The sequence below is a fragment of the Carettochelys insculpta genome, chromosome 1 (genome assembly GCF_033958435.1).
Source record: "Carettochelys insculpta isolate YL-2023 chromosome 1, ASM3395843v1, whole genome shotgun sequence".
Classification (NCBI taxonomy): Eukaryota; Metazoa; Chordata; order Testudines; family Carettochelyidae; genus Carettochelys; species Carettochelys insculpta.
The window spans coordinates 147,965,740-147,979,370 of record NC_134137.1 but is presented as its reverse complement, the minus strand read 5'-3'; the positions used below and the strand labels follow the sequence as shown (position 1 = coordinate 147,979,370).

The window sequence follows — 13,631 nt, the reverse complement described above, 5'->3', positions numbered from 1 at the left end:
ACAGCTCACGCACATTCTAGTCAAAGAACAGGTACTCTGGCACATTGTGCTTGTTGAAATAAAAAAACTATAACCCACTTATCTGTTTGAATCAATACTGTCTTTTAGAATACAGAGTTACCGCACATTTCCCATCTCTAGAATATGCATAATACCAATGAAACACTACAGATCAAGTGAAGAACTCCTTTACCTGGGGACTGAACAGCTATAAATTTGGACTAAAAACTTCAAACTAATATGCAACTGACAAACCTTGACATTACTATGCAAATCTTTGGCTCTTCCTTTGCACTAAAGGAAGATTCTAAAAATTATATTAGAAGGCTTCATAAAGGATTACAAAGTCCTGTATGAATATAATCTCATATCATACCATACCATACTATACATCCCTAGCATAGTAAGTTACAGTGCTCACCTTCCCCTTTTCTAACCCACTTTCTGGATAGAAAACAGAAAGTGAATACTCATAGCCACAACTACGCAGGTGATCTGCCACTAGGCTGTTGGAAGCACCAAGTAACAATGAACTGCCTTGACTGGACACAGGTCGTGGCTGAAGTTCTCCACTTAAAATTGGATGCATCAGTTCATGGATTAGCTGGTTTCGGAGCTGTGTCTGTTAAAATAATAGAAATTCAATAAAAAAAGAAAATGGTGGACACTTTTGCTTTCCTAAAGCCACATAGATCTAGCATATTAAAAATGTGATGTAAACATACAAAAGCAAACAAATTCTCATTTCAGGCTATTTTGTTTAAATCTTTGAAAACAGCTCAGGACTCCAAGGTTATCCTCATGGTTATTAAAAGGCACCTAGGTGGTCTTTAATTTCCACGACAAATATTATGAGAAATGAGGCTAAGATGACCTGTTTATTCTCCTCCAAAAGACATACACTTCTATGATTCTCAAACTTCTGCCAAAACGTAATTTAAGTTTTAAAATTATATTTCACTGCTTTCCCCTTTGCTTGTTGTTCAAGATACACAGAGAACTCAAAAAAAATTGCATATGGCATATATTGATCTTAAGGCTGCATGTGACTCAGTGGATGAAGTCGTACGATGGCATGTCTTACAGGATATAGGTGTCCCAATCCACCCTGCTGGATTCGATTAGCAAGCTGCAGAAGGGAACCAGTGCCTACATGCATCTTGAGAACTAGATGTCAGCACCTTTTAAATAAGTATCTGCTATCAGGCAGGGCTGTCTCTTTGCCCCTGCACGAGTTTGTCAGGCAAGGGATTTCATAAAGCAACATTATATGTCAGATTCACAGGCAAGTTGTGAAAGTGTGCAAACTTTCCAGCTAACACCATTCTCTGGGTGTTTTTAACATCCAAGACAAAAAAATTCCACCGACCAAACGGTGAAAGTGGCCCAGAGGCAGACCCATTATATTGGTGCATAAAGTCTGTCCCAAAATTAGACTTTCAGGCCATCAGCGCCTTGTGGCGTAACAGGAACCCATCAAATGACAAATGATTATGGCTGACAGTTCAACTCAACATTCAAGCAGAACCATATCATGAAATCAGGAAGAGTACGAGCATAAAAAGGATAAGTAATAGGTTAAAATTTTAAACTAAGTATTTTATTATTAGATTATGAAGCAAAAATGGAATATTTAATCCTTAAAACAGCATGGGGGCATGTGTGGCAGCACCAGTATTTTCACTTTGGCTGGTGGGTTTAACTGAAAAAGTAAACAAGTATCAGGTAAATGTTTCTAAACCTGATATAAATTCTCTACATTCCTAACAAAGACAAGAATTCTGCAAGCCGACCTGTGGAGATAGCTATTAGCACCTACGTGAAACCCTGCTGCGTGTGGCAGGTCTCCATTCAAATGAAGTTCCCCAAAGATTGGCTTGCAGGACTGGGTCAAAACATGCATTTTCTTGGACAAAAAGACCACGTAGCGAAAGGTTTGTCTCGCATGGACGTCTCTGACGCCTATTGCTCTCTGGGCCTGAGAGAAGTGTCAGGGATCCCCAGCTTAAAACAAAGCGCACACCTTCAGTGTGTCCAGCACACCTCGGCTCTTAAAGGTCTGATACAGTCTTTTCCGGAGCTCGTCCTGAGACAACGCTTCAATCTCGGCAGAAGACATCCTGAGCAAAAGTGTCACCAACCACCGCCACTCCCGGGAGGCGCCCTGCCCCCGCTACACCGGCTCGGCGGCACTCAGAAGGAGAGGCGGCGTCCCGAGAGGCGGATGCTTCCTTAAGCGCCGATCCCCGGGCAAGGGCGGGGCCGAGACTCGGACTCAGACGAGGAACGGCCGTGTTCGGACTCGCCCGGCCCGAACCAGCACTGCTCGCGCTGGCACGGCGGAGATGCAGCCGCCCCGGTGCTTCAACTACGGAGCCGCACGCCCAGCAGGGGCGGCCGAGAAAGGGAGGGACGAGCGCGCCACTGCGCAAGTCACCTCGCCAAACCGCAGCGATGCTTCCCACAGCCCCTCTTCGCGACTCAGCCGTTACCAACCGCCACCGTCTTCGTTCGACCGCTCTCGCGAGAGCCGCTGGGCGTTTACCCGCGAGCGCCGTGGTTGATGACGCCATCATCCCGCGCCGGATGTGCGGGCTCTGAACTAGGACGGTTTGTGGCGGCCAGGCGAGCAGGTACGCCCTTCCCCCTGTCGGGAGTTGCTGTGGGGGCTGTCCGTGGCCGGCGACCTGCAAGTGCTGGGCGTGGACTGCGCTGAAAGGTGCAAGTGGCTCAGTCCTGGGGCGGGGTCTAGTGAGGGCCTTGTACCCACCCCACGCACAAACGGTACCTAACGCTGCATGTGAGGCGGCGCCCGGCTCCAGCCCATGAAAGCTGATGCCCAAATCAGTGTGTCAGTCTTTCCCCTTCTCTTTATCAGCCTAGTATTTCATCGTGGGACAACGGGTAGATCAAGCCGCAGCCCTGCAAAGGTTCTGTGAGCGCCTCACTTTCCGTACTGTGTCTCGGTCAAAGTTAGGGGAACTTGCATATTGAAAACGAAGCCTGTCATTAGTAACTGCAGGATCAGGACTGTATTTACGTTTACTTTGGTGGTTGTTACCAGCCAACTTCAGCTTGTGGTGTGCTACCAAAACTTTGTAAGGATTGGATTGCAATGGAATGTGTAAATATACGTAGATGTCTTAAATTTGTAAATGTATTTTACAAAAGCTTGTTTTTAATCTGAGAGATCTTGTCAAGGAGTTTCTTAATCCACAAAATGTTTTTGTATTATCTGATTTTTAATGCATTTATACTTCATGTGTCTGGAAACTTCTGTTCAGCATATCTCTTCTTTCTTGGAAAGGGCATTATTTTGAAGACAATGTCTGGAAGTTTCTACTTTGTAATAGTTGGTCATCATGATAATCCAGTATTTGAAATGGAATTTCTACCCTCTGGAAAAGTAGAGTCCAAGGTTTGTGAGTTCTGGTAATAGTTTGTGTATCCATAGTGCTTCTATTTGATGATTTCAACATTCATTACAAATATGAATTGATAAAACTTCATCTCAGCCCTTTGAGGTAACTAATATTATTCTTGCTAGTATAGAAAATAGGTGGCAAAGCAAGGAGTAGAACCCATAACTCCTGACATTTTTCTTTGCATTAAACACTATATCATTGTCTCTTCAGAACACACACATTTCTGAATGATTTTAATTTAATATGTACTGCTGATAGTCTCTGCTTTATGTGTTATTTGCTGTCCTTCTGATGTCACTCTAGAGGATAGTAAGGATGTTTGCTTGAGGTTTTGTTTTTTTTCCCCTAATTAATATAAAGCATAAAGTTAATATCACTGGCTTTAGTTCTGATTTTAATGATCCTGCTCTTACTTTTTAAATGGGCTCAGGTCTGAATAAGATCTCCAAAGTATGTGATAATTGACCTGATTAAGTAGCTTTACACATTTAGTTCGTATTCTTCCACATAACCTAAAAGTTAGATGTTTAGTTGTGCAGAAAACATCTGACAATTGTGTAGACAATTATGTAGACTTTGTATGCTAAAATGAAAACTTGAAGCCTATAAAATCTTATTGAGATAAACGTCTTGCTGCTTCAGCCCCCAGCAGGGAGAAGCTATCTGCCTGCCCTGCTTCCCCTCAGCTCACGCAAGCCCAAGGGAGCTGGGAGCCAGAATGCTGCCCGATTCCCAATCCCCCCACTTGTGCGAAATTCAAGTTATGTGAGGATGTGCAGGAGCACAATCCTCGCATAACTCGGGGGTCTACTGTACACACAGAATGTGCTTTGTCAACAGATAGAACCTGGCACATCCACTGGCAGTGTTATGTCTCTCTAGCTTCAAGTATAATGCCTTTGTTGACAGCTTTCTGTCAAAAAAAAGCCGCGTAGATGCTCTCGAGGCCCTTTTGTTGACAGACAGAGCTTCCGATTCCCCGGGCAGACCTGTTTGCTGAGCTTTTGGCTGGCCTTTCTGTCAAGAGAGCAGTTGGGCTGCTCTCTGTTGACAGAGCGGATTGCTCTTTCGATCTGCTTTTGTGTGTGGACATGATCTGTCAGCAGAAGTTTTGACGGATCTCTTCTGACAGTAATTTCTGTCGACAGATCACTGTAATGAACTTGTAGCCCTAGTGTTGTAAAGTAGGGCTCTTCTGTTCTTCCCATTTTGATTCTTCCTGGTCTCATTAGCTGGTGAGGCAGTGATGATACTCATTGCTTCCACTGAATTTATTTCCCTTCCAAATTGTACTCTTTTATATAAAGCATGAGCAGAACAGACTAAAGCTATGAGGAATGGAGGGGACCAATATATGCAAGAGTAGCATATGGGAAGTATATCCTCAGGGATGGACATGCTGCCTGGACAGCTGTATATAAACTGTTGGACACTTAGGCTATGTTTACTCTGGAGAGTTTTGTAGACAAAACTGGGGTTTTGTAGAGAAAATTCACGGAGCCTGTACACACACGTGTTTTGTCGACAGAAACTGTTGACAAAAGAGCTGTGTCGATGCTCTGGAGAGCTTTCTTGTCTACCGAGAGAATCAGAAGATCAATCCACTTTTATGTGTAGATGGAATTTGTTGACAGAGGTTTTGTCAGGACGTCTCTTCCGACAGTAACTTCTGTAGACAGATGCTTCTAGTGTAGATGTAGCCTTGGAGTATGGTATAGTCAGTAAGCCATGTTTTAATATTTGAGGATGTGAGAACTACTGCTAGGCACATAATTGCTTTTTCTAACATAGTCACAACACTGTTGGGGATGAATTTAGCTGTGGCATTCACTTAATGCCATATTCTTATTTATCATAGCGGGAATTGCACCTGTTTACACTCATGATATTTAATTCTGGTATCTAATGCACAATGCTTTAAGTAAAATGGGCTGTATGAAAAACAAACCCCTATTTTTCTTTCATCTCTGACACCAAAGAATTGGGAATATATTATGTATTTCAGGAAAGACCATGTTATATTGCAGAAAAAAGGTTGAAGATAAAAATGGCAGGAAACTGCTGATTATTCTTTGTATGAAATAGTTCATTCTGTTTTCTACTTCAGGATGATCATCGTCATCTCAACCAGTTCATAGCTCATGCTGCTCTTGACCTGGTAGATGAGAACATGTGGCTGTCCAACAATATGTACCTGAAGACAGTGGACAAGTTTAATGAATGGTTTGTTTCTGCTTTTGTCACTGCAGGACATATCCTTTCCCTATATTTGTAATCTCTTGCCAGGCAAGTGGTTAGTTCTGTTCAAGATTTGTTTCATTTAACAATACTTAGGTAAGAATACTTGCCCAGTTTGCCAGAGGCCAAAATAGGAGATATAGCAATGGATCTTGAAAGTGGAACGAAAATGAGGAGAGGAGAAGAAATACCCAAAAGGGGAGGTGTGTTTCTGCCCATACAGTTTTCTCTAATTCCAACCTCTCTTTGGAAGCTGCAAATACGAGACTTAACTATAAGTGTACTTGCCTGTTGGTGGCCTCTACACATCCAGTAAAAATGGATAGGTCAGGTGATTTTGATATACTGGCTTGATTCAGAATATCAGATACTGAGTGTTAATTGCCTGTGAATTTTAAAAGTAATGACTGCATTTGTGTTTCACTATTATAATTTCACATATGTGAAAACATTTCCTTTGTATTTTTTTAAAAGAAGTCTCTTCAAAATTTGGATTTCATACGAGACTTGAATGAGGGGAGTAATACTTTCTGCTCCCAGAAGCATGGGAAGTTTAATTATGGATTGAACTTTAATGTTTTCTACTGTTAATATGCCTAGAGACCCCTCTTTACATTTTAGTTTCCAGTGACCATTGTTTTGCATTTATAAAATTGAGGTGTAAGCATTTGCTGCATTGGGGGCTGAATACTTGCCTCCATTAATTAACATGTCACATTACTTGGAGGATGGGAAGGACAGTCATTTTTGGAAGGAAAATTGCTTCCTTAATTGTACCACATATGAGATTTATTATGCTTCATGATGTAAGACAAGAAGATGGAATTAAAAACTTTTTTAATGATGTCTATGACTTGTACGTAAAGGTAAGAAGTAACTTCTTATAACTGTGTTCTGTTCTGTCATGCACACTAAGCTATATTAAACTGTGTCTATTAGACTTGATCTTGTCAGGTTTAATTCACATGGCATTATAAGCAGCTCTGTTCCTGCCCCCTCTTCATTTCTGAGTGTATGTTTTATCATTAAAAGCCAAATTGTAGGTGGGAACCTAGAATAATGTAAATTGTACCTTCTCAGTTCCTGTGACTGAAATTTGGAGATGATGGATAAGTGGTTGAAAGTCAAAAGGCATTTGTGTGCCTGAGTGCACCCTACATTCACACCTTACATGCTTTCACAGCCGTTTTTGTACAGAATACGCCTTGTGAGGTATCATTTTAAAACTAATAACTCACTGATGAATGTCATGATAGCATGTAAGTATGCATGGTGTATTAATAGTCATAAGCATAGGATGAAATTATTCCTATTTACCAGAAAAGCCTGGGGAGAGGGTAAACCTTTTCCTAAAAGAGGAAGGAAAAGCTGACACCTCTTTCCAGATGTTATTAGAGTTGACGAGTGTTGACTTTCGAGGTAATCATTCCTTGGCAGTGAAGAAGAGCAGGAACAGAGCAATCTGTGGTTTTTAGCAAACACACCATAGTGACTTTTAAAATGAGACTTCATGTCCTTGCAGCAGAAAGGAATTTTTAAGGGGTGTAACTCTCAAGAAAATGCATTTTCAGAGGGAGACTGGACTACAAAAGTGATGGGCAAAACCATTCCTGAAAAATGTTTTACTTAAGATGATTAAGGAGCCAGCTTTTGGACAGGGTTAGGGTGCCCAATTTTCTAATGTCTGAAAATTGGACCCTGCCGAGGTTCCATCTCAGCTCTCCCTCATCCCACAAGGTCTATCCCCAACGTGCTCCCCTTCCCCTTCTCTCACTGCTCTTTACTCTCAACTCCAGCATAAATAGCCTCAAGGAACTTGCAAACCCCTCTCCAGCAGGCAGCTTGGAAGGGCACAAGAGTGCAGCAGCCAGCCAGCCTCTCTGGTCAGTTAGGACCTGGCCCTCTGGCATGGCAGCCTCTCTCGGTGTTGCCTGTCCAGTAACCCTCTTCCCTTCCTGCTCAAGTTGTCCCTGTCCCAGAGCTTGGCTCACAATGTATTGGTGGGGGAAGAGGGACAACTCCAATTTGTTCCATATCTGCTTAGAGCCCCTTACCTAACTCACTGTGGGCTCCCACACTCTATTCTTTGTCACAGCCCCACAAAACCATGCCCCTCAAAGGGGTCTCCCAAGCTGCATGGGTGCTGCTGTGGGAGTCAGCACTCCAGGAACAAGTGATAGGCTAATAGCCTCCCCTCCCATACACAAGTAACTTGGTTTTTAGTGGGTGGTCAGTACATCTGTCTGAGCACTGCCAGATCCTTTTCTTGACCACCTGACATCTGGCTACCCTAAGTGGGGGAAGGATCCTGTTCTGGGATTCTAGTCAGTAATATTGCTGGAAGTACGTGATAGGAATTTCACCTTGAACTAAGTCTACTCCATTAAAATGCAGTTCCTAGAGCAGGGGTAGGCAATAAAATAGCAGTGATTTGTCAGGGTTAGCCACAGATGGGCTGTTGCTGCTGTACTTATGCATGCCTCCACAGGTGCAGGTAATTGCACCTCATGTAGACTATGGATTGCCATTCCCAGTCAATGGGAGTTTCAGGAAGCAGAGCGGACCAGGAAATCACTTCCCATGGCTCCTGTGTGCTAGGAATGGTGATCCTCAGACAATGGGTGATGTAGTTGTCCATATCTGTGGCGGTGCAGATAAATAAAATAGCAGAGCTCCGCCAGGGGCTAACCTGGGGAACCCAGATCCAGCCTATGCACTGGTAATTTCCCACTGCTGTACTAGAAAGTGTTTTTCTCTTGTAACCATCTGCCTGCAGTATCTTATACTTCTACTTACTTAAAGGCTGGCTTTGTGGTTAAACTTTTTTTTAATCAAAACTAATTCAGCATTCCAACTGAACTGTTCAAGTAACTCCAGTTAAAGCAGGAAGAAGTTGCATATTGATCCCCTTTACAGTTGAAACAAATTGCTAATATCTGAGCTGTGGCAGAGAGTGCAGTGCAGTGCAGACGCTTTGAGGGAAGATTTCAGGATTGGGCATACCAGGGAGCCAACCTCAATGTTGTAACTGAGGTTGCTGGAAGTCTGTGTGTGACTGGAATGTTGCTGGACCTGGGATGTACTATACATACACAGTCGGTGTGACTTGCATGCTGTTTGTGAGCAGCCTAGCTTAGCAACTACAATAGACAGCGTTGTGAGGCACCCAGAGTGGTGGGACAGGTGATGACAGCTCCTCACTGAACTCTAGTCTAGCATGTGAGTTTGTCTAAACTCTTGTAATAGACACATGGGGTAGGGAGCAGCAGATTAAATTACAGCAGTTTAGATGTGCCTCTCAACTTGCCTGAATGAATAGTACAATATCAAGAAAGATCTGATAGGTATTTTCATTGAAACAAACAAAAAAACCACCAACCCCGTCTTACCAAAATAACTCCACCTGCTGGGGTAGCTGAAGTACTAACCAAGTGGAAGATAGCTGAACCTCAGAACAATACCACTTTAAACAAATTTTCAGTAATACCACTATTGTGTTGTGCTTAACTAGTGATAAGGTTCATTATAGGGCATTTAGTAATTGTTCTAAGAGCTCTGAGACTGACAGCTGAAGAATATTTACGTCTGTAAAAACTGCTTCATTCTAGTTCAAAACAATCAGTTTACTGATGAATCTCTCCTTTTTCCTCAGTTTGCAATGAATCCATTCTATGAGCCCAATTCTCCTGTTCGATCAAGTGCATTTGACAGAAAAGTGCAATTTCTTGGGAAAAAACATCTTTTAAGCTGAATACTTTCCTTAAATAAAGATACAGTTGATATACTCATGAAGATACTTTATTGTAATTAACTTAAATAACTTGGTAAGTTTTCAGCTTGTTTGGTATCTTTTTGAATAGTTAAGACTTATCAGATACCCAGTTTTTTTCCACTGACAACTAAAAACCAATTGAGCTTCTGGGGTTATGAGATGCTATAATACATAGCAACTAGAATGATTTTTTTAAACTAATAAGTCAGTATAAACAGTGGTAGCAAATATTAATGTTTCCCCAAGTTAGAGCTATCACTATGCCATAGCCACCTTATTACTGCTGAGATGAAGAACAGGTTTTTTTCTGCTTATGCAGCCTGTTCCAAAATAAATCAGTTCTAAATTTTAAAAAATTTGTGTGGATGTATTTCAAAATTGTATGACTTAGCACAAAGAAGAGGGAACTTAATGGTTGAGGGTAAAGGAGAAATGTTAACTTTGCTTACTATGTTTGTCACAGTTTTTGAACAGGAAGCTGTTGCACAGTATTATTATCAGACAGATGCTGTCCTCCCCAATCATGTGAACTCAGAGATTCATCCCAGAATGCTGTGGTTAACTGCCAGCCCTAGATCTTAAGTTCTTGCAATCCTCTTTCTCCAGTAAATCAGCAACTGTTAAATCAGCTTTTTTCTGAGATCAGAACTGATGAACAACTTACTGGGGTGGTTGATGCAAGAAAGCTATACCTATAGATCATGCTCAGAAAGGAGTAAAGAAAATACATCAAAAGATTTAGAAATTTTTCCCAACTTAAGTATATGATTAAGTTCTGTCCTGAAAATAAATGGTTTAAATTGTTTACTTCAGTGGAACATAAGTGTTGAAGCACCCACCTGAAGAGGGAACTTAAAACTATTTTGAGGTAGTATGGAGTATACTGTAAGTCAAGGCAGAGTTTGGACCAGCCTATTACTATTCTGCACCTATAACAGTAACTTTTATAAATGCATATTTTGGAATGACAGCATAAAGATACTGTATAATTGTAAAATAGCATATACATGGTTAAACATGCTAAAATACTTGGTTCAGTTTACAGTACCTGTAGTCCAATATTTTGCATTATATAATACATTTGTTAGCTATAGTTTAAATATGTAAAAGACTTCATACAAGTGACTGAAGAGGTGGTTGTTTCAGAAACTTTTTGCATTGTACATAGTTAAAATTGACTTATTTTAGCTGTATAGTTACCCAGTTTTTTTAAAACTGTTTCTAAAATGTCCCAAGAAAACTGAATGATATTAAGTGGTCTTGCTGTTGTTCAAATATACTTTGATATTGCATGATGTGGACATTTCACCTGTACATATACTACAAATAAGTTGAAGATTTTCTGACATGGTAAAAGATGGGGGAAAGGGGACATACTTGCTCCATTTTTATTGATTGACTGGTATAATAAAGCTGTCTTTTTGACAGGGACTGCTGTATCCCAAAATAGACATAAAAGGAAGTGTACACAATTAACTTTTGTACTGTTTTTTTTAAGTGTCAGAGGAAAAGTGTGATCTTGTTTTGATAGTTTGGAAGACTGATGTATCATTATAGACTGCATTGATTTTTAGCACATAGCTGCTTCATTATAAAATAATATAGAGGTGGTTTGTTGAACCTGTTTGCTTTACGCTCGAGTCTTAAGTTCTAACAGCAATTATTTCACTAACTCATACATAGCAGATGAACTGTTTTAGAAGTGATCGATTGTGAGTTTAGAATTCAAATTTCAGTATCCAACTACAATACCACAAGTTAATATTTTTCAGATTTAAAATTCCCCTTTGCTTTAGTTGTTTAATAAAATATTTCCATAGTGTTTGGGGCCTTATCGTCCTATAATGTTTCTCTGTGGGGCTACAGAGCTTTTCCTGTAGTATAGGATAGAACCTCAAATGTAAACATTACAGTCACAAACTAGATGCCATAGAAACTGGAAGTAACTTGTCAGGCAGCAGCAGTGACCAACCCCCGCCCAAACCCCCATGCTACATTGTGCCTGTAATGCATCTTAAAAGGTAGGCACTTCTGGGTTGCTGTCCTCATTCCCATAAGTGGGGTAGCCAATTGAAGCAAGACACTAGGGCTGGTCACTTAAAGCAACCAGAGCCAGCAGAGAACACCACCAATGAAACCTGCACATTTTTACCCTCTTCATGCTATGGCAAGGGTGAACTTTTTTTTGCCAAGAGGAAGACTAAATTGCAAAATCATAGCTGGATGGGGTAGGGAGCTCAGATGCTGCAGCAGCCTGGTGTGGCCTGGCACCTACTGGATGTGAAGCCTAAATTGTTCTTCTCAGAGTAACAATCTCCATTCCCAAGGAGTACATAATTCAGGTTCTACTGTAATTAAATGTTACCTTAAACATGCATGCTCCTTGTTAAAGCATTTGCAATGTAGTTATTTGCTAACTTAATAGTCATGAATGTTAATGATAGAGCATGGATCCCACTGTTAAGTTGAGCTCCAGACTGGAGTATTAATGGCAGTTGTGGTCACATCTTCTGTACCATTTCATGCTTCTACACACAAGCATGAAGAGCAGAAAACCTGACTTTTCTCTAGCCCTTCATGGCAGTGAAGTGGAAATCAGAGGCTTCAAGTTTACATGTCTTTGTTAACCTTTGTTTTTCCAATGATTGGTTTGAAAATTGTCATTAAACACAATCAGATTAAAAACCTTTAGAAACTAAACTAGTTCAAGGGCCCTCTAGTACCTCGAGATCAAATTTCTTACATGATGCCTTATGACTCCCTGTGCTGTCCAGAATTAAACCCTGAGAGGGTTTTATATTGCTCTGGATTCCAGGGTCATTTATCAACCTGAATCAGAGTAGTCCTTGGCATGCTGAAACATTAACTGCTTAACTGGAGTCAAAATACTCAGTTACCATATCTTCTTGAGCTGACAACCCACTCCACTCTGGCACGAGGAAAAGTATCAGAAACGATAGTGAAAGTGCCAAAAGCAGTAAGCTTGGCACTGGCATGACTGGAGCTTGTGCCCCCCCGCCACCAAACTCAAATTCAGCAATGAGGCTGGACCAGAAGTGCATCTCCAAAAGTAATTGAAGGACATCTTGTAAGAGGGTGGAAATTAAGTCCTTTATCTACAAGCTGCCAAATGCTTCAAGGGCATGCCATTCCAATGGCCAAGCGTACATAAAGAAAAAAGGGCCCATTGCCAGCAATGCTATCTGCCTTTCAAGAAGCAGTACAGACAAACCCATTGCTGTCCTGAGCTATATACACACTGATGTCTGATTATTGCATCTGCAGTAAGACCCTTGCCCTTTGCATTGGTTACACTGTGCTGTGCCATCATTTGACAGCTTACACCTTTTCACCTTCACTCAGTTATTTTGCAAACATTGATGGAGGACCCATTTCCCCTACCATTGAGAGGGAATCCTTGTTCAATGCTCCCTCACAGGCAGAAAAGTGACAGCAGGAAAGCTAACCTTAACCCAATCAGTGTACATGTTGTCCCTACCATGGCCAGCATCATGTGTGTGTCTGCTTTACCTCCCACCCATTACAAAAGAGGTGGGAACACAGGACTCAACAGTACAGACTGGATCATATCATCCAGGCCCCTGCTGTTGTAGGCAACCTTATCATATAACTCCATTCATAAATACATTAAGCAAAATCTTAAAGCTAGTGAGGTTGTTTTCCCCAGCTATTTCTACTAAATGGCTGTTCCCGAACCTCGTACTCGTTTCAATTAGCAATCTTCTGACTTCTCCAGCCTACATCTGTGTCTGCAGTTTTAGTCAGCTTGCACACTTGGAGCACATGGACGTCTCAGAACAGGGCTGGGCCACCAGAGGTACTTCATTTAAAGTTAACTTTGCCCAGTAAGGCAGCAATAGGAGCCCCAGCACTATAATAAAACTGTTTAAGAACAATCCATGACCTTGTGACCTGGTACATCAGCCAGTGAGCCAGGAGTAGTCTAACTCCATCTCTCACAAAGATGAGCTTCCATGCTTAAGAAGAACCACTGACATGCTAACATTTTTTCTAGGATACTGTCCTAGAAAGCTAAGGCATATATTTAATAACTAAGTTAAATGTACAGTTCTTTTTAGAAAATGACTTACTGACAACACCAGATGCTATTTTACTGTATGAAACTACCATCTGTAACAAACACGTAGTCTTTCAATATACATAATATCTAACTG

At 41.3% G+C, this 13,631-nt stretch overlaps 2 protein-coding genes across 6 annotated transcripts in view; one reads left to right on the top strand and one right to left on the bottom strand.

Moving 5' to 3' along the window:
• OFD1 (OFD1 centriole and centriolar satellite protein) overlaps nt 1-2,508 on the bottom strand; it is a 50,731-nt gene extending 48,223 nt beyond the window's left edge. For 2 of the 3 annotated variants that reach the window (XM_074993081.1, XM_074993105.1), the window contains exons 1-2: nt 2,024-2,508; nt 422-622 (exon numbers count right to left, since the gene is read on the bottom strand). In XM_074993081.1, coding sequence (XP_074849182.1) covers nt 422-622; nt 2,024-2,119 — 297 coding nt within the window. In that variant the 5' untranslated portion in view covers nt 2,120-2,508. Of the gene's footprint in view, nt 1-421; nt 623-1,819 lie in introns of all 3 variants that reach the window. The other variant, XM_074993094.1, reaches the window with a different exon arrangement.
• Nucleotides 2,509-2,581: 73 nt separating this feature from the next.
• On the top strand, nt 2,582-11,199 carry TRAPPC2 (trafficking protein particle complex subunit 2). Of its 3 annotated transcripts, none has more exons than XM_074993125.1 (5): nt 2,582-2,633; nt 3,308-3,418; nt 5,533-5,681; nt 6,448-6,529; nt 9,316-11,198. In XM_074993125.1, the coding sequence occupies exons 2-5, from the start codon at nt 3,326-3,328 to the stop codon at nt 9,412-9,414; spliced, it is 423 nt and encodes a 140-aa protein (XP_074849226.1). In that variant the 5' UTR covers nt 2,582-2,633; nt 3,308-3,325; the 3' UTR covers nt 9,415-11,198. The 3 variants fall into 3 exon arrangements, with proteins under 3 accessions (XP_074849226.1, XP_074849235.1, XP_074849216.1); XM_074993134.1 differs by having other exon boundaries at nt 2,617-2,719; nt 9,316-11,199; XM_074993115.1 differs by lacking the exon at nt 2,582-2,633 and adding an exon at nt 2,736-2,930 and having other exon boundaries at nt 9,316-11,199.
• The last annotated feature ends 2,432 nt before the right edge of the window (nt 11,200-13,631 follow it).

Excerpts from the sequence above, each read along its gene's own strand:
- TRAPPC2 (XM_074993115.1), top strand. The coding sequence starts at position 2,826 with ATGAAAGCTGATGCCCAAATCAGTGTGTCAGTCTTTCCCCTTCTCTTT. Across the intron at positions 2,931-3,307 it reads CAAGCCGCAGCCCTGCAAAG|GGCATTATTTTGAAGACAAT; the intron begins GTTCTGTGAGCG and ends TTTCTTGGAAAG. Across the intron at positions 5,682-6,447 it reads TTTGTCACTGCAGGACATAT|GAGATTTATTATGCTTCATG; the intron begins CCTTTCCCTATA and ends TGTACCACATAT.